Source organism: Carcharhinus amblyrhynchos, chromosome 12 (genome assembly GCF_965287045.1).
Source record: "Carcharhinus amblyrhynchos chromosome 12, sCarAmb.v2.hapA, whole genome shotgun sequence".
Lineage (NCBI taxonomy): Eukaryota > Metazoa > Chordata > Chondrichthyes > Carcharhiniformes > Carcharhinidae > Carcharhinus > Carcharhinus amblyrhynchos.
This window is the reverse complement of record NC_137335.1, coordinates 88,290,506-88,309,345: the sequence shown is the minus strand read 5'-3', so window position 1 is coordinate 88,309,345 and position 18,840 is coordinate 88,290,506. Positions and strand designations below refer to the sequence as shown.

General features: G+C 44.9%; 1 protein-coding gene across 1 annotated transcript in view; it reads right to left on the bottom strand.

Moving 5' to 3' along the window:
• Positions 1 to 18,533, bottom strand: part of LOC145351208 (adenylate cyclase type 8-like) — a 135,895-nt gene extending 117,362 nt beyond the window's left edge. The window contains exons 1-4 of the mRNA XM_080200910.1: positions 17,718 to 18,533; positions 9,961 to 10,110; positions 4,865 to 4,989; positions 1,869 to 1,980 (exon numbers count right to left, since the gene is read on the bottom strand). Of these exons, the coding sequence (XP_080057036.1) occupies positions 1,869 to 1,980; positions 4,865 to 4,989; positions 9,961 to 10,110; positions 17,718 to 18,533 (1,203 nt within the window). The remainder of the gene's footprint in view (positions 1 to 1,868; positions 1,981 to 4,864; positions 4,990 to 9,960; positions 10,111 to 17,717) is intronic.
• Positions 18,534 to 18,840: the final 307 nt, after the last annotated feature.

The window sequence follows — 18,840 nt, the reverse complement described above, 5'->3', positions numbered from 1 at the left end:
ACTCAGGAGAATATGGGCCCAGTTTGCCCCATCTCTCTTCATTAGGCAGCCCTGCCATTCCTGGGACAAGGTCTGGTGAACCTTCCTTTCACTCCTCTGCAGCAATAATATTCTTCCTGAGGTAAGGGGACCAAAACTACCCACAGTGCGACAGGTGCTTCTCACAAAGTTTCAATAAAATTGAAGCAACTCTTCACTCCGCCCGTGTCCAAACCTTCCTGTGATAAAGGCTAACATTCCATTTGCCATTTTATCAGCTTACTGCATGTTAGCCTTCAGTGACTTACGGACAAGGGCACCCAGGTCCCTTTGTATATCCACACTTTCTAATTTCTTACCATTTATGAATTATTCAGCATATCTGTTCTTTCTACCAAAGTGGATTAATTCTCATTTTTCCACATTATCTTTCATCTGCCATGCTCTTGCCCACTCAGTAAGTCTGTGCAAATCTTCCTGTGGTCTCTTTATACACATTACCACCCAGCAATGCATCATACACAAACTGGGAAATATTACATTTGGTCCCCACATCCAAATCATGGATATATATTGTGAACAGCTGGATCCAGGTACTGACCCATGTGATTCCCGGGATTCGATGATGCACAATACCTTCAGACTCTCTGGCCTTCTTCCCTACAATGCTTGTCTTTACCCAAATCACTCAACACCTCTGCTACCTCAAACTTTATCTTTAGACTTCTAAATTTCCCTTCATCTGAACCTTCCCGAGTGGTAGACGAATTAGCATTGGAAATGTCCAGGGAGCCGCTGTAGAGGGAAACCCACCCAGGAAGAGGGCACATGTTTCCCAAACCCTTTTACTTTGCATTGTGGTGGGGGGGTGGAGGTAGGGTGCCGGTGTGGAGGTAGGGTGCCGGTGTGGAGGTAGGGTGCCGGTGTGGAGGTAGGGTGCCGGTGTGGAGGTAGGGTGCCGGTGTGGAGGTAGGGTGCCGGTGTGGAGGTAGGGTGCCGGTGTGGAGGTAGGGTGCCAGTGTAGAGGTAGGGTGCCGGTGTAGAGGTAGGGTGCCGGTGTAGAGGTAGGGTGCCAGTGTGGAGATGATTCGTCAGTGTGCTGGACACAGGGCTGTGGACAAACATGAAGGTGGGATTAAGCAGTGAAAGAGACCCAGAGGGAGATGTCGCTCTCAGAGGGACAATCGGGGGGGACGGAGTGACAGCGGAAAGGATGTCTTGTACCGGAGCAGAAAGGATTGATGAAAGTACAGCCAAGGAAAGGTCCAATAGAGTGATGCAGAAATAATGAGCTTTGACAAAGGATCATCTGGACTCGAATCATCAGCTCTTTTCTCTCCTTACAGACGCTGCCAGACCCGCTGAGATTTTCCAGCAGTTTCTCTTTTGGTTTCAGATTCCAGCATCTGCTGGAATAATGAAGATTGGAGTTTGAGTTATCACCTAACAGAGATTATAACTTCCCTCTCAGAATGGTAACCAGAGTGTGGGGATAATGCTGCTTCAGTTAACACACTGCCCACTTCTTGATGGAGCTGTTCAGCATTTACCAATGGAACTACAGGGATCATACAGATTGCTACTTTCTCATTGCTCCAGCATTTCCACTTGAACTGCTGCTGGATTGCTTGTTCCCCAGACATCATCCCAGAGCTTCACCATCTTACTTATTTCTTATGATCAGAAAGGAACTATGATCCTCCCCTTTAAGATGTTGCAGACACATTAGAAACCTGATTTCCTACCTCCCAGTTGTCAAGTTGCAGTCACGTTTAACCATCCTGCCCCCTCAGGAGTCACTGTTATTGCTCCATGCTCCCTGAGTGACACGGGGAAGTGACATGCTGGGTGATCTCAGAGAATCTACCCAGAAGAGGAGAGTAACTAACCTCAGTCAGATTGTCGAACTGCGCAAAGAGTGAATTCAGCATGTGGATTAACTGCTGTGGTGAAAGTATCATCGATAGGTTGGTGAATCCCTTGATATCTGCAAACAGGATGCTGGAAGAGAACAGGCTATTGGTTACAATGATCTCTCATCTTTTGGAGGGTAACTCCACCCCATTCCCATTGCTGCCACCCCCTTCCACATAAACATCACAATCCTTCATTCATTGTAAGGATAGTTCCTTCAAAATCGGAGTAAAGCCAATTGTTCAGTCATCTGAAAGCAAATTAATTTGATCCAAATGGCACCAGTCAGTGAACGAATAACCCCAAAATGGGCACTGGGAGCCATTCCAGCATCTACCCCACTCTCCAATCAAATCACATAAATACACAGCAACCACAACACTGACACAGGTCATTCAGGCCTTTACCCTCCACATGACAAATACTCATCTTGATTGCACATCCATTCACTTCTTCCTTTCTTCCCCTCTTTAATCTAATCTTCAATGATGATGTTCTTTCTTCCTTAACCACTGACCCTGAAAATCAATGATGCAGCCTCGCGACATTTAGAGTCACAGATGTTTACAGCATGGAAACAGGCCCTTCGGCCCAACTTTTCCATGCCACCCTTTTTTTTTAAACCACAAACCTAATCCCAATTGCCCACGCTTATCCATATCTCTCTATACCCATCTTACCCATGTAACAGTCCAAATGCTTTCTAAAAGACAAAATTGTTCCCGCCTCTACTACTACCCCTGGCAGCTTGTTCCAGACACTCACCGTCCTCTGTGTGAAAAAATTGCCCCTCTGGACACTTTTGTATCTCTCCCCTCTCACCTTAAACCTATTCCCTCTAGTTTTAGCCTCCCTTACCTTTGGGAAAAGGTATTGACTATCTAGCTGATCTGTGCCCCTCATTATTTTATAGACCTCTATAAGGTCACCCCTCAGCCTCCTACACTCCAGAGAAAAAAGTCCCAGTCTATCCAGTCTCTCCTTATAACTCAAACCATCAAGTCCCAAAGCATCTAAGTAAACCTTTTCTGCACTCTTTCTAGTTTAATTTTCCATAATAGGGTGACCAGAACTGTACACAGTATTCCAAGTGTGGCCTTACCAATGTCTTATGCAACTTCAACAAGACGTCTCAACTCCTGTATTCAATGTTCTGACCAATGAAACCAAGCATGCCGAATGCCTTCTTCACCACTCTGTCCACCTGTGACTCCACTTTCAAGGAGCTATGAACCTGTACCCCTAGATCTCTTTGTTCTGTAACTCTCCCCAACACCCTACCATTAACTGAGTAAGTCCTGCCCTGGTTCAATCTACCAAAATGCATCACCTCACATTTATCTAAATTAAACTCCATCTGCCATTCGTCAGCCCGCTGGCCCAATTGATCAAGATCCCGTTGCAATCTTAGATAACCTTCTTCACTGTCCAATATGCCACCAATCTTGATGTCATCTACAAAATTACTAACCATGCCTACAAATTCTCATCCAAATCATTAATATAAATGATAAATAACAGTGGGCCCAGCACTGATCCCTGAGGCACACCACTGGTCACAGTTCTCCAGTTTGAGAACCAACTCTCCACAACCACCCTCTGGCTTCTGTCAAGAAGCCAATTTTGTATCCATTTAGATACCTCACCCTGGATACTGTGAGATTTAACCTTATGCAACAACCTACCATGCGGTACCTTGTCAGAGGCCTTGCTAAAGTTCAGGTAGACAACATCAACTGCACTACCCTCATCTACTTTGTTGGTTACCTCTTTAATTTTGTGTGAGGATGTTTCCTCTGTCCTCCCTTTTTATATTCTTACATTTGATAATGCATCCATGACCTTGTTCTAGATGGTAAACCACAGACAACAGTCTTCTATCTATCCTGTCTCAATCTGACAGAGATTTACACATGATCACATCACCCTGTAAAATGTATTGTTCAAATAAAAAAAGACACAAACACATGCATGTGACCCCCATGTCTTGCGCTATCAATGGACATCTGACCCATGACTTGTTCGGCTGTAACTAGAGTATCACATCCAGTTTTGGTCATCACAGAACTCTGTGCACCTTTATCTTATGTAGCAGTCTTTGGTGCGGCACCTTGTCAAATGCCTTCTGGAAATTCAGACACACCACATCCACAGGTTCCCCACTGTCCACTGCACATGTAATGTTCTCAAAGAATTCCACCAAATTAGTCAAACATGACCTGCCCTTCATGAACCCATGCTGCATCTCACCAATGGGACATTTTATATCCAGATGTCTCGCTATTTCTTCCTTGATGATAGATTGAAGCATTTTCCCTATTACAGAAGTTAAGCTAACCGGCCTATAGTTACCTGCCTTCTGTCTATCTCCTTTTCTAAACAGTGGCGTCACATTTGCTGTTTTCCAATCTGCAGGAACCACCCCAGAGTCCAGCGAATTTTGGTAAATTACCACTCGTACATTTGCTATTTCTCCCGCCGTCTTTTTTAGTCTCCTGGGATGCATTCCATCAGGACCAGGAGACTTGTCTACCTTTAGCCCCCCCCGCCCCCCCCCATTAACTTGCCCAACACTACCTCTTTCATGATAATGATCGTTTCCAGGCTCTCACTTGTCATAGCCTTCCTGTCATCAATTTTTTAACAATAAGGTAGATAAAGAAGAGGGCCAGAATTCTCAGGGCCAACAGAGTCGCCCACAGGATGGAGTATCAGCAATGGGAATTCCCACTGATAGCAGCGGGACCAGAGAACCCCACCGCCAACAAACAACACACCACCTCCCGCTGACAGGGAACAGGCGTTTGGGAGGCCAGAGAAGCTGATCCAAGGTGTTCCCATTACCCAATGTTACATTTGATGGGATAAGTATCTCCCTTTATGCCTTATTAACTGTGACTCTTGACACACACCTGACACGACACTTGAATATTATCTGAGTCAAACTCAACACCCACCTATAGACACCCACCTTACATCTGAGTATTGGTGAATATAGATTTTGTGGAATGCGCAGTGCCGATCTACTTCATCAGCCATGTCATTAATTATTTCCATCATCATGAAGCGGGGAAGAACCGAGAGAACCAGCCTTTCCTGTTCAAAAATCAAACAAGATCAAGAAAAGTTACTTTTCAAAGGGTGAAGCACAAGAATTTACTTTCCTTTTTTCCCTTCCAATCACATTATAACAAAATCATTTGCCAGAGATGTTCAAAATTATGAAGGGGCTCGCACAGTAGACTGAGAGAAACTGTTCCCACTTTGTAAAAGGACCGAGAACAAGAGCACACAGATTTAAAGTGATTCTCAAAAGGAGCAAATGTAATGTGAGAAGAAGCTTTTCCACCCAGTGAGAGATTGGGGTCTGGAATGTTCCGCCTGGAAATGGAGGTGGTTGAATTGAGGAATTCACCAGGATATTAGAGGGTTATTAGAATGGAGCCGATGTGCAGGGACACGGGGGGAAGGGGAGGTATTGAATATTGGAGAATGATGTGGGGGAGCACAGAGGGTTTAAACCGACAGAACCTTATTTCCAGCTGTGTGGGTTCCCTCGCAATGCTGCTGCTTCTCCCTGCTTCCCGTGCCAGGGATTTGTAACATCACCTCCGGTGAATACATTAACACAGCAAAGCTTCTGCTAGTCAATAGGAATTAATGCAAATACAGAATGTTTCCTCTTCTCTTAAATTAAACTATAGCCAACAGTCACTGTTACCAAACCCAACGAGGTCATCACTCTCAGGACAGCTGACTATGAATGTCTGGTGTCTTCTTAACACTGATGTGGAGATGCTGGCGTTGGACTGTGGTGGGCGCAGTGAGAAGTCTCACAACGCCAGATTAAAGCCCAACAGCTTTATTTGATAAATTGGTGAAGACATTTGGCATTGACACAGGCACTATAGATTGTCTCAGTGTCTGATCTGTAGGTGAAATGTCAGTTCATCTCGGGGGTTTAGGAAGATTCAGGTCAGGATTTTGTCGTGGTTGAATCTGGATTCTCCACATGTTCCAATTCCAATGGATTGTTCTTCCAGCCGATAGCTGTCTGCATGTCTCCTCCAGATTACATCATTTCTGGTCTGGACACAATAAGAGACGGGTCCAGCCTGTGCAAGGAATACGGGAGGACCCCATCCTGACAGCACTGACAGCTCCAATCTCCTGGAGTATGAGGGTTTCACGTTCGGTGTCCAAGGTCTTCCCTTGTAAAATCAGATCTATCACTTTTGTGAGCACGGGATCATTCCGAGTGCGCTTTCTCACTTGTCCAGCATTTTTGAAGATATTGTGTTTGAGCGGTTTGACAAAGCAGCTGGTATAGTAACCTCAACAATCCATCTGCGTTACCATGTAGACTTGATTGTCAGTAGTTGAGGGTGTAAGTATGCAGATGAAAGATATACCTACCTTTGCAAATGGTGGAATTTCTGTATCGGCCCCAAAACTGGTGGTTACTGGGCGATGATCCATCAATGATGTAAATTCTCTCCCCTACAGGAATGGATAGAATTCCTTTACTTCAAAGATTATCCTTAATGTTTCCCTTTCAATCTGTGGATAGTTACTTTCAGCCTTACTCAAGGACCGAGATCCAAAAGAAATGGGTCTTTCTTCACCTGATGACCACTGGCACCATAAGAGTATCACACGGTAACTACAGGAGTAGGACAGAATCAAAGTGCGTGAGAACGTCAGGTTTGAGGAATACTTCTTCAGCTTGCGGACGGGTTGCATTGATCCAACCGACCAGTTCCACTTCTTGTTCTGACACAAGATATTATGTAATGGGGTCAGAATGGTTGCTAAGTTTACAACAAATCTTCCACAGTAGTTTGCAATCCAGGGGGAAAAACAGCTGGTTAACATTCTGCAGTGCAGGTTGTAATAGCCTCGACATTTCTGTATTGCATCACTGTGCAGATGTTCCTTTATCGTAGCTCCTGAAATTAAAACATCATCCAGGAAGACTGCAACTCTGGACATCCCCTGAAGCACCTTCTATATCACCCTCTGAAACTGAAGACACGGGGTCTTGCTATCCGAGATGTCGAGCATGTTCCAAGGTGTCTGGGGTGTCCAGACTGTCCAGGGTGGTCCAGAGTTTCCAGGGTGTCCAGAATGTCCAGAGTGTCTGGGGTCTCCGGAGTGTCTGGGATGTCCAAGGTGTCTGGAGTGTCTGGGGTATCCAGAGTGTCCGGGGTGTCTGGAGTGTCCAGGCAGTGTTCAAGATATTCAGAGTGTCTGGAGTGTCCAGGGTGTTTGTGGTATCTGTGGTGTCCGGGTGTGTCCGGAGTGTCCAGGATGTGCGGGGTCTCCGGGGTGTCGCTATGTGGGGCATTTGCAGTATCTGGGGCATCTGGGGTGTCCCTTTCTAGGACACAGGAGTCCCAACCAGAACAGCAAATCTCACACAAGTTCCAACAGGAGAATAGTTGTACAGAGCCCTCCCTGCATCTACCCTGGAGAGACTGAGCTGATGATCTCCAGTTGGGCAGGTCATTGCTGCTCACCAGGGAGCTCATATCCAATCAGCACACACGGAAATCAGTTAGTGACTCCCCAAGGACCAGATTGGGATTATTGCATCTGACAAACCAACCTTCATCCTGCAGTTAGACATCTAAACTGAGTGCTTTGAATATCAGGATGTGGCCTCTTTCTGTCTGATTCAATAGCGCTTGATTTAAGGTGTCAGGATCTCATCGAATATAAAAGTTGGCAAATTATGTTACAGTTGTATAAACCGCTGGTTTGGTCACATTTGGAATACTGTGTCCAACTCTGGTTACCACACTGCCAGGAGAACATGGAGACTCTGGACAGAAAAGGTTTCCCAGGATGTTTCCTGGTATGGGGGGTATTCGCTATGAGGAGAGATTGAATAAACTGGGGTTGTTCTCCCTGGAAAGACGGAGGCTGAGGGGAGACCTGATAGAAGTTTATAAAATTATGAGGGGTGTGGATAAGGTGAACAGTTGGAAGCTTTTTCCTAGGGCAGAAATGACAATTACAAGGAGGCACAAGTTCAGGGTAAAAGGGGGGAAAGGTTGAGTGGAGATGTGCGGGGGGGACATTTTTTTGCACAGAGGGTGGTGGGGGCCTGGAATGCACTGCCAAATGAAGTGGTTGAGGCAGATACATTAGTGACATTTAAGACTTATCTGGATAGACACATGAACAGTCGGGGAATAGAGGGATACAGGAGGCTAGTCTAGATAGGAGAATGTGATCAGTGCTGGCATGGTGGACTGAAGGGCTTGTTCTGTGCTGTACTGTTCTTTGATCTTTCTTCTTTGACTTGAGCTCATTGGGCATAACTTCAAAATTTGTTCAATCTCTTCTCCTGAGACTACATTTAAAAAGCTGCACTCTTACCTCTAATCACCTGCTTAGTTCCAGCTCTTTTACAGACTGCCAGCTTTACTGAGCTGACACTGCCCCAAGATTCCTCCAAACTATGCAAAAAGCTATGAATGATTCTCAGGGGTTCTCTCAAGCCCCAACCACCACAGAGTCAGTCAAGTTCTGACACTGTCTCAGCTGCAAGGGTTTTTCTGAGCTATAAATGGACGGAACCTGCCTATCGCAGCATCTTTTCAGGACGAGTCTCTTTCCCTGCTGCAGAATATTCAGTTTCCCAGTAAAGATTCTTGATCTACTCACACCCCTATGACGTTAGCACCTGCTGTCCTATCCTCAGACTGATCCCCAAGTCGACTACCCCCATTTACAATCTCTCTGGCCACACCAGTTCAATCTCTCCTTTTCTGACACTAATAAACAAACTCAAATAACCCTCTGAACTGACATTTTCCTCTTGGGATTCTGGCAATTTCCAAAGCTCAGCATTTTAATTACCTTACCTTCACAACAACAATCTTCTCAGAACTAAACACGATCTCTAAAATAGTAACATGAATCACGAACTAGAGATTCGCCACACCTTGAACTTGCTTTCTTCTTTATTTTACCTCCTATCTCTCCTTCTGGCCTCACTAAGCTCACTTTGTCCATAAGATCCACTTCCTTGTCCTTCAATCCTGTTCCAAGTAAATTCTGACAACCCAACTTCCCCTCATGATCCTCTTCTTAGCCAATATTGTAAATGGTTCTCCCTCTTCATAAGACCATAAGATACAGAAGCAGAATTAGGCCATTCGGCCCATCAAGTCTACTCTGTCATTCAATCAGGGCAGATAAGTTTCTCAACCTCGTTCTTGCATCTTTTCCCCATAACCTTTGATCCCACTCTCAATCAAGGACCTATCTACCTCTGTCTAAAGACATTCAATGATCTGACCTCCACAGCCTTCTGCAGCAATGAATTCCGTAGATTCACCATCCTCTGGCTGGAGAAATTCCATCTCATTTTGGTTATATAAAAGGTTGTCCCTTTATTCTGATGCCATGCCCTTGGGTCCTAGTCTCTCCGACTAATGGAAACATCTTCTCCATGTCCACTCTATACAGGCCTTTCAGTATCCTGTAAGTTTCAATGAGATTCCCCTCATCCTTCTAAACTCCATCAAGTGCAGACCCAGAGTCCTCAAACACTCCTTATATGTCCAACATCATGTGTTATCCCTCTTCTTTCAATCCACCATCATCACTCCTTTCCTCTAAAAACCAACTCTTGACCCTTGCCCTACGTCCAACCTCCCATTCTTCTGGAAAACCATTCAGCACAGTTCTCACCTCAGCCTAACCCTACCCCTAATGCAGAGTGGATCCAGTAGAACAGGACTGACTGGGTTGCTCTAAGAAAGAGCCAGTATATACTCGATGGGCTAATTAGCCTACTTCTATTCTGTCACCAAGAAGGGCAATGGCAGCAAACATACAGAAATGTCACTACCTGTAAGCTCCCCTTCCAGGTTGACAAGGTGTAATTGAGGGATATTGTGCACAGGTGACTGGGGAGATGAAGAGGTGAGTAGGTGGGATTGAGGGAGATGAGGAGAAGCTGGGTGGGTAGGACTGAGGGGTTTGCTCAACAATGGGTGCACTGAGTGAAGCAACATCCTGTGGAAATCAATACTCATCCCCCCCTCTTGTTACCTGTCTTTGATTTTCCTCCTCCAATTGGATTCGGCCCTCAATATTCTTCCTGGTCTCTAAGAATGCCATTCGCTGAGCTCGGACGGAAAGGTAACTGACATGAAGACTGACAAGATTCATACAAGACAATAACAGGACTTTAACAATAACCTGTAAAAGCAACAAAAGATATCCTGATCATAAAATGTGGAGGTGATGGCAAGCCATCTCTCACTTAGAGTTAGAGAGTCATAGAACCTTAGTTAGGCTGCACTTTGAATATAGCGTTCAATTCTGTCACCACATGTGGATGTGGAGGCTTTGGAGAGGGTGCAGAAAAGATTTACCAGGATGTTGCCTGGTATGGAGGGCATTAGCTCTGAGGAGAGGTTGGAGAAACTTGGTTTGTTCTCACTGGAGCGACAGAGGTTGAGGGAGACCTGATAGAAGTCTACAAGATTATGAGGGACATGGACAGAGTGGATAGTCAGAAGCTTTTTCCCAGGGTGGAAGAGCCAATTATGAGGGGACACAGGTTTAAGGTGCGTACAGAAAGATTTAAAGGAGATGTACGAGGCAGATATTTTACACAGAGGGTGGTGGGTGCCTGGAACTCATTGTCAGGGGAGGTAGTGGAAGTGGATACGGTAGTGATTTTTATGGAGCATTTTGACAAATACATGAATAGATTGGGAATAGAGGGATATGGTCCCCAGAAGGGTAGGCGGTTTTAGTTCAGTCGGGCAGCATGGTTGGTGGAGGCTTGGAGGGCCGAAGGGCCTGTTCCTATGCTGTAATTTTCTTTTTCTTTGTTCTTTTGAGGTTTACAGTGTGGAGACAGACCCTTTAGCCCAACTTGTCCATTCCGCCCACTTTTTACCACTGAGGTAGTCCCAATTGCCCACATTTGACCCATATCTCTCTACCCATCCCACCCACGTAACTGTCTAAATGTCCAACCCGTTCAAAAGACAAAATTGTTCCCGCCTCTACTACTACCTCTGGCAGCTTGCTTCAGACACTCGCCACCCTCTGTGTGAAAAAATTGCCCCTCTGGACACTTTTGTATCTCTCCCCTCTCACCTTAAACCTATGCCCTCTGGTTTTAGATACCCCTACCTTTGGGAAAAGATATTGACTACCTACCTTGTCAATGCCCCTCATTATTTTATAGATCTCTATAAGATCACCCTTCAGCCTCCTATGCACCAAGGGAAAAAGTCCCAGTCTATCCAGCTTCTCCTTATAACTGAAACCATTAAGTCCTGGTAGCATCCTAGTAAATCTTTTCTGCACTCTTTCTAGTTTAACAATATCCTTTCTGTAATAGGGTGACCAGAACAGTATTCCAAGTGTGGCCTTACCAACGTCTTGTACAACGTCAACAAGACGTCCCAATTTCTGTGTTCAATGTTCTGGCCAATGAAACCGAGCATCAATCTACCAAAATGCATCACCTCACATTTCACAACATACTTTCCTTCCTATTATTATGGGGTTAAGGGAATAGGGCCTGGATGGGATTGTGGTTGATACAGAAGTGATGGGCTGAATGGCCTCCTTCCATATTGTAGTGATTCTATGATTATATGATAGATCAAATCAGGGAAGTACTTACTCAGTTAATGGTAGGGCACTGGGGAGAGTTATAGATAAAATAAAGAGATCTAGGGGTACAAATTCATAGCTCTTTGTAAGTGGAGTCCCAGGTGGACAGAGTGGTGAAGAAGGCATTCAGCATGCTTGGTTTCATCGATCAGAACATTGAATACAGGAGTTGGGACGTCTTGTTGAAGTTGTACAAGACATTGGTAAGACGACACTTGGAATACTGTGTGCAATTCTGGTCACCCTATTATAGAAAGGATATTATTAAACTAGAAAGAGTGCAGAAAAGATTTACTAGGATGCTACCAGGATTTGATGGTTGAGTTATAAGGAGGGGCTGGATAGACTGGGACTTTTCCCCCTGGAGCGTAGGAGGTTGAGGGATGATCTTATAGAGGTCTATAAAATAATAAGTGGCATAGGTCAGCTAGATAGTCAATATCTTTTCCAAAAAGTAGGGGCGTCTAAAACTAGAGGCGGTGGAAGCAGGCACATTAACAACATTTAAGAGACATCTGGATGGGTCCATGAATAGGGAGGGAGTAGAGGGATACGGAACAAGTAAGGGCAGAAGGTTTCTTTTAGTTTAATTAGGGCATCATTTGGAGGGCCGAAGGGCCTGTTTTTTTCTTTGTTCAAGTTAATTTCACTCCTCTAAACTTATTTAAACCAGCCCCAAGTGTCCAACCATTCCTCATAAAACAACCCACTCATTCCAGGTATTCAGTTAGTAAACCTCCTCTGCTTCCAAAGCAGTTACATGCTGCCTTACATAAGGAGGCCAAAACTACACACAACATTCGAGATGTGGTCTCACTAATGACCGCTATAACTAAAACATAATATCCTTTCTTTTATGTTTAATTCCTTTTGTAATAAAGGATAACATTCCATTTGCCTTCTTTATTACAGGCAGTGTCTGCTTACTAACCTTTAAATACTCATGCACGAGTCTCCCTGGATTCCTCTGTTGTTTGGAATTCTGCATCTGTTCTCTGTTTCAGGAATACTCTGCTTTTTTATTCTTCCAGCCAAAGTGAACAACTTTGTACTTTCTTACATTATATTCCATCTGTCAGGTTTTTGCCACTCACTCAACCTACCTACACCCATCTGAAAACCCCATACATCTTAGTGTCATAGAGGGTTACAGCATGGAAACAGGTCCACTGCCCGACTTGTCCTTGCTACACTTTTTTTAAACCCCTAAGCTAATCCCATGTCCCTCTATACCCATCATACGCATGTAACTGTCTAAAAGTTTTCTAAAAGACAAAATTGTACCCGCCTCTACTACTAGAGGAGGAACTTCTTCACTCAAAGGGTGGTGAATCTCTGGAATTCTCTGCCCGTTGAAGTGGTGGAGGCTGCCTCGCTAAATATTTTTAAGACGCAGGTTGATGGGTTTTTGATAAGAGAGGGGATTAAGGGTTATGGGGAGAGGGCGGGAATGTGGAACTGAGCCACGACAGATCAGCCATGATCTTATTGAATGGCGGGGCTCGAGGGGCTAGATGGCCTACTCCTGCTCCTATTTCTTATGTTCTTATTACTACCTCTAGCAGCTTGCTCCAGGCACTCACCAGCCTCTATGTGAAAAAATTGCCCCTCTGGACACTTTTGTATCTCTCACCTCTCACCTTTAACCTGTGCCTCCTTGTAATTGACATTTCTACCCTCAGAAAAGCCTCTGATTATCCACCCTGTCTGTCCCTCTCATAATTTTGTAGACCTCTATCAGGTCTCCCCTCAGCCTCCGTCTTTCCAGTAAAACAATCCCAGTTTATTCAACCTCTCCTCAAAGCCAATACCCTTGAGACCAGGCAATATCCTGGGGGACCTTCTTTGCACTCTCTCCAAAGCTTCCACATCCCTCTGTAATGTGGTGACCAGAACTGCACGCAATGCTCCAAATGCGGCCTAACCAAGGTTCTATACAGCAACACTGAGTACTCCTGTACTTAGAAGGCCATATGCCTTTGACGAATTTACATTTGACGTTTGACAAATCTATTGGAATTCTATGAGGATGTGACTAGTGCGGTAGACAGAGGGGAACCGGTGGATGTGGTGTTTCTAGATTTTCAGAAGGCGTTTGATAAGGTGCCCCATAAAAGGTTGCTACAGAAGGTTAGGGGGCATGGAGTTGGGGGTAAGGTGTTAGCGTGGATAGAGGATTGGTTGTCTAATAGGAAGCAGAGAGTTGGTATCAATGGGTGCTATTCTGGTTGGCGGTTGGTGACTAGTGGAGTGCCGCAGGGATCGGTGCTGGGGCCTCAGCTATTTACCATTTATATAGATGATCTGGAGGAGGGGGCTGAGTGTAGGGTGTCGAAATTTGCTGATGACACAAAGATGAGTGGAAAAGCAAATTGTGCGAAGGGTGTGGAAAGTCTGCAGAGGGATCTGGATAGGCTGAGCGAGTGGGCGAGGACCTGGCAGATGGAGTACAATGTTAGCAAGTGTGAGGTTATCCACTTTGGCAGAAATAATAGTAGGAGGGATTACTATTTAAAGGGAGAAAAGCTGCAGCATGCTACGGTGCAGAGGGACCTGGGGGTCCTTGTGCATGAGTCGCAAAAACCCAGTCTGCAGGTGCAGCAGGTGATCAAGAAGGCTAATGGGATGCTGGCCTTTATAGCGAGGGGGATAGAATATAAAAGCAGGGAGGTCTTGCTGTAACGGTACAGGGTACTGGTGAGGCTGCAGCTGGAGTACTGTGTGCAGTTTTGGTCACCGCACTTGCGCAAGGATATATTGGCTTTGGAGGGAGTGCAGAGAAGGTTCACTAGGCTGACACCGGGGATGAGGGGGTTGGACTATGAAGAGAGACTAAATAGACTGGGTCTGTACTCGTTGGAGTTTAGAAGGATGAGGGGTGATCTTATAGAGATGTATAAGATAATGAAGGGGATGGATAGGGTAGAGGTAGAGAGATTCTTCCCACTTAGAAAGGATAGCAGGACTAGAGGGCACAGCCTCAGGATAAGGTGGGGGGGGCAGTTTAGATCGGAGTTGAGGAGGAACTTCTTTACTCAAAGGGTGGTGAATCTCTGGAATTCTCTGCCCATTGAAGTGGTGGAGGCTGCCTCACTGAATATATTTAAGTCACGGGTAGACAGGTTTTTGATAGACAAGGGAATTAAGGGTTATGGGGAGAAAGCAGGAAAGAGGAACTGATCCACTTCAGATCAGCCATGATCTTATTGAATGGCGGAGCAGGCTCGAAGGGCTAGATGGCCTACTCCTGCTCCTATTTCTTATGTTCTTAAGCCTTCTTAATCACCTTGGTCACCTGTGTTGTCACTTTTGGGGAACTGTGGACCTGTACGCCCAGATCTCTCTGTATGTTAATGTTCCTCAGGGTTCTGTCATTTACAATATAACTCACACCTAAATTTGATCCTCCAAAATGCATCACCTCACATTTGTTCGGATTAAACTCCATCTGCCATTTCTGTGCCCAAGTCGCCAATCTATCTACATCCTGTTGTGTCCTCTGACAATCCCCGGCACTATCAGCAACTCCACCAATCTTCACGTCATCTGCAAACTTACCGATAGATCACCCAGATTTTCCTCCAGATTATTTATATATTTTACAAACAACAGAGGTCCCAGCACTGATCCCTGCGGAACACCACTAGCTACAGATCTCCATTCTGAAAAAAACCCTTCCACCGCCACCCTTTGTCTTCTATAACCAAGCCAGTTCTGTATCCATCTCGCCAGCCCACCCCAAATCCCATGTGATTTTAGTTTTTGTACCAGTCTGCCATGTTAAACGCCTAACTAAAGTCCATATAAACTATATCCACAACCCTTCCCTCGTCAATTATCTTTGTCACCTCTTCAAAAAACTCAATCAAATTGGTGAGACATGACCTTCCCCGTACAAAACCATGCTGCCTGTCACTAACTAGTCCATTTTCCTCCAAATGTGCAGATATCCTGAACCTCAGTATCTTTTCCAAAAGCTTCCCCACCACTGACATCAGGCTTACCGGTCTATCATTTCCTGGATTATCCCTGCTTCCTTTCTTAAACAAGGGAACAACATTGACTATTCTCCAGTCCTTTGGAACCTCGCCTGTGGCCAAAGAGGATGTGAAGGTATCTCTTTAAGCCTCAGCTATTACTTTCCTTGCCTCCCACAGTAACCCGGGATAGATCCCATCCGGCCCCGGGGACTTGTCTACCTTCCTGCAATTTAGGATACTCAACACTTCCTCCCTCAATATATTGATGTTCTCTAGAACATTCACACACCTGTCCCTAACCTCAACATCTCTTATGTCCTTCTCCTTGGTGAATCCTGATACAAAGTGCTCATTGAGGATCTCATCCACTTCCTATAGCTCTATGAATAATTTCCCTTCATTGTCCTTACTTGGATCTATTTTTCCTCTTGCTATCCTCTTTGTTTCTATCAGTATATAAACAGGAATAGTGAAAGTAGATGTTGGCCCTTTAGAAGATGGAAATGGTGAGGTAATTATAGGAAACTCTGAGATTGCAGAGGCACTAAACCAATACTTTGCCTCTGTCTTCACAGTAGAAGATAATAATTCTGTCCCAAAAACTACAGTTAATACAGTGGAACTTTGTGAAATTACTATAACCAGAAAATACTCAGTGAATGGGATTTAAAAGTAGCTCAGTCTCCGAGACCTGATAGCCTACACCCTTCAGCTGTTAAAGGGGATAACAGCACAGGAAGTAGGTGCATTAGCTTTGACATTCCAAAATTCCCTGGATTCCAGGTGGATTGGACACACGCTAATGTGAAGCCTTATTCAAGAAAGGAAAGAGGCAAAAAGTGGGAACTTACAGTCCAGTCAGCTTGACCTCAGTGGTGGGAAAGTTGCTACAGTTAATCATTAAGGAGGAAGTGACTGAACATGTGGAAAAGCAGAGCTGAATCCACCAGTGTCAGCAGGGTTTTGTGAAGGGCAAGTCCTGTTTGACAAACCTGCTCGGCTTCTTTTAGGATGAAACTAACGAGGAGATAATGGGGGTCCTGTCTTCCAGAAGACATTTAATAAGGTGTCACATAAAAAACTGATCCAGAAGGTTAAACGCCAAATAGCTTGGATTGAGGATTGGCTGACTAATAGAAAGCAGAGGGTTGGAATAAATGAGTCCTTGTCTATTTGGCGATCTGTAATTAGTGGGGTCCTGCAGGGTTCAGTTCTCGCACCACAATTATTTACAATCTATATCAATGATCTACATGCAGGGACATGGTGTAACATAACGAAAGTGGCAGATGACATGAAAGTAGGTGGGAAAGCAGACTGTTAGGAGGAGATAAAAAGTTTACAAATGGATATTGACAGGCTTGGGGAATGGGTCAGAATCTGGCAGATGGAATTTAATGTGGATAAATGTGAGGTTATCCATTTTGGCCGGAAAAACAAAAGAGCAAATTACTATTTAAATGGGAAACAGATTTAAAAGGCATCTGTGTAGAGGGACCTGGGTATCCTTGTGCATGAGTTCACTATACTCCTCAACAACTGTGTCAGTTTTTACATGTTTAGGCCTATTGTATACTTGATTGATATAAATAAAATCCCGAACAGTATTGAGAAGGTGGATATGGAAAGGAAGTTTCCTCTTATGGAACAGTCCAGAAGTGTGGGGTCCTGTTTGAAAATGAGGGGTGTCCCTTTTAGGAGAGAGATAAGGAGAATTTTATTTCTCTCAGAGGTTGTGTAATTCTGGAACTCTCTGCCTCAGAAAACGATGGAAGGTCATTGAATATTTTTAAGGTGCGGGGAGATGGATTCTGGTTTCGCAGCGGAATCATCGATTCTCTGGGGCAATGGGAATATAGAATTCCAAACACAAAGAGGTCTGCCATGATCTGGTTGAATGGAGGAACGGGTTTGAGGGGCCGAATGGCCTACTGCTGCTCCTATTTTGTATGTTTATCGTTCATAAATAGGAGTGGTGTAAACAGCTGAGGTGGAAAGGCTAAAGGAGACACAGTGGACTCTCTGAACTCAATCACTTAAACAATCATCCGGTCAAATTGATCACATGCTTCAGTTAAACTCGGTCCCAGAACTGGGGCTGATTAAAAAAGGACACCTCAATGAAGCCACATGGTATTAGTCTAAACTGACCCGGAATCTGAATCGAAATAAAAAGAGATAAGTAGATACCTGATGTAAGAGAATTTCGCCTTTGGCGAAGCGAAATCCTTCTATTAACAAGTGAATTACTGAGGAGAGGGTCCCAGCAAGGATACACCAGAGCAGTGGGATAGGAAGCATGGTGTAAGTACCGAACACAATGAACAGGATGAACCAGGTCTCGTTGGTTTCCAAACCGATTCCCAAACCTACGAGAATCTGTGCTGATTGGTATAACCAAGTAGCCAGGCCGAGATATTGCAGGTAGTTGTGAGAAATGGCATCTTTACCGGCTTGAACCAGTAAACACAGGATAGAGGAGAAGAGGATGAAGATTCCAGCTATTCCACTCATGACAGGATCAATCAGTTCGGGAGTAGCGAAGCAAAACACCATCATGATGTTAAACTTAGTAAAACAGTCTATGACGTTCATCATAACCAGGGAGATGCGTTTCTGTCTGGCGGAGTAGCGTTGGTACAGTTTCTCTAACGAACTGGTTTTGAATACCAGGTTAAAGGTGGGTAATAACACCCCCCGGAAACTGTAACCGGTGGACACAAAGATTTCAGATGTTCTGTCGGCGGTGGCCAGGGCGGGCTGGCGGGCCGGGAAGACCGAGTCCTTGTCCTTGCCGCCGAACTTGGAGAAGATCTGCTGGTTAATGTCTTGGATGTATTCATTTTTGATGGCGAGCCTTCTCTTTGGGATTTCGTCGATGTCAATAAGCCTCTCCTTGCGCTGGCTAATGACATTGACAAGGTTTTGCCATTGGCGAGAGGTTGTCAGGCTCCGATGGGACAGTGTGACCATTTTCAACTCGGTAGATTCCACTAAGGTCTCCATGACTCCTCAATACCGCAGAGATTATCCAGGAGCAGAGTGAGGGTGGGGTGGGGTGGGGGGTTGCTGCTGAAAGAACCGCTTTTAAAATCTTCAAATGCGGACAGACTCTAAAGTCGCTTCATTTTTCCAGAATTAACATCAAAACACTTCAACAGGAACTGCCAACCTCAGCAGAAAGGATCTGTTCAGATTGAAGAATAGATTTTACTGAGACAAGGTTCAATCATTGGAGTAAGGAGCGGGTTACTCCCACCGTCTCACTCCATCTGTCGCTGTCTAAGGTGCTGAAGGACGCTGCTGTTAACTC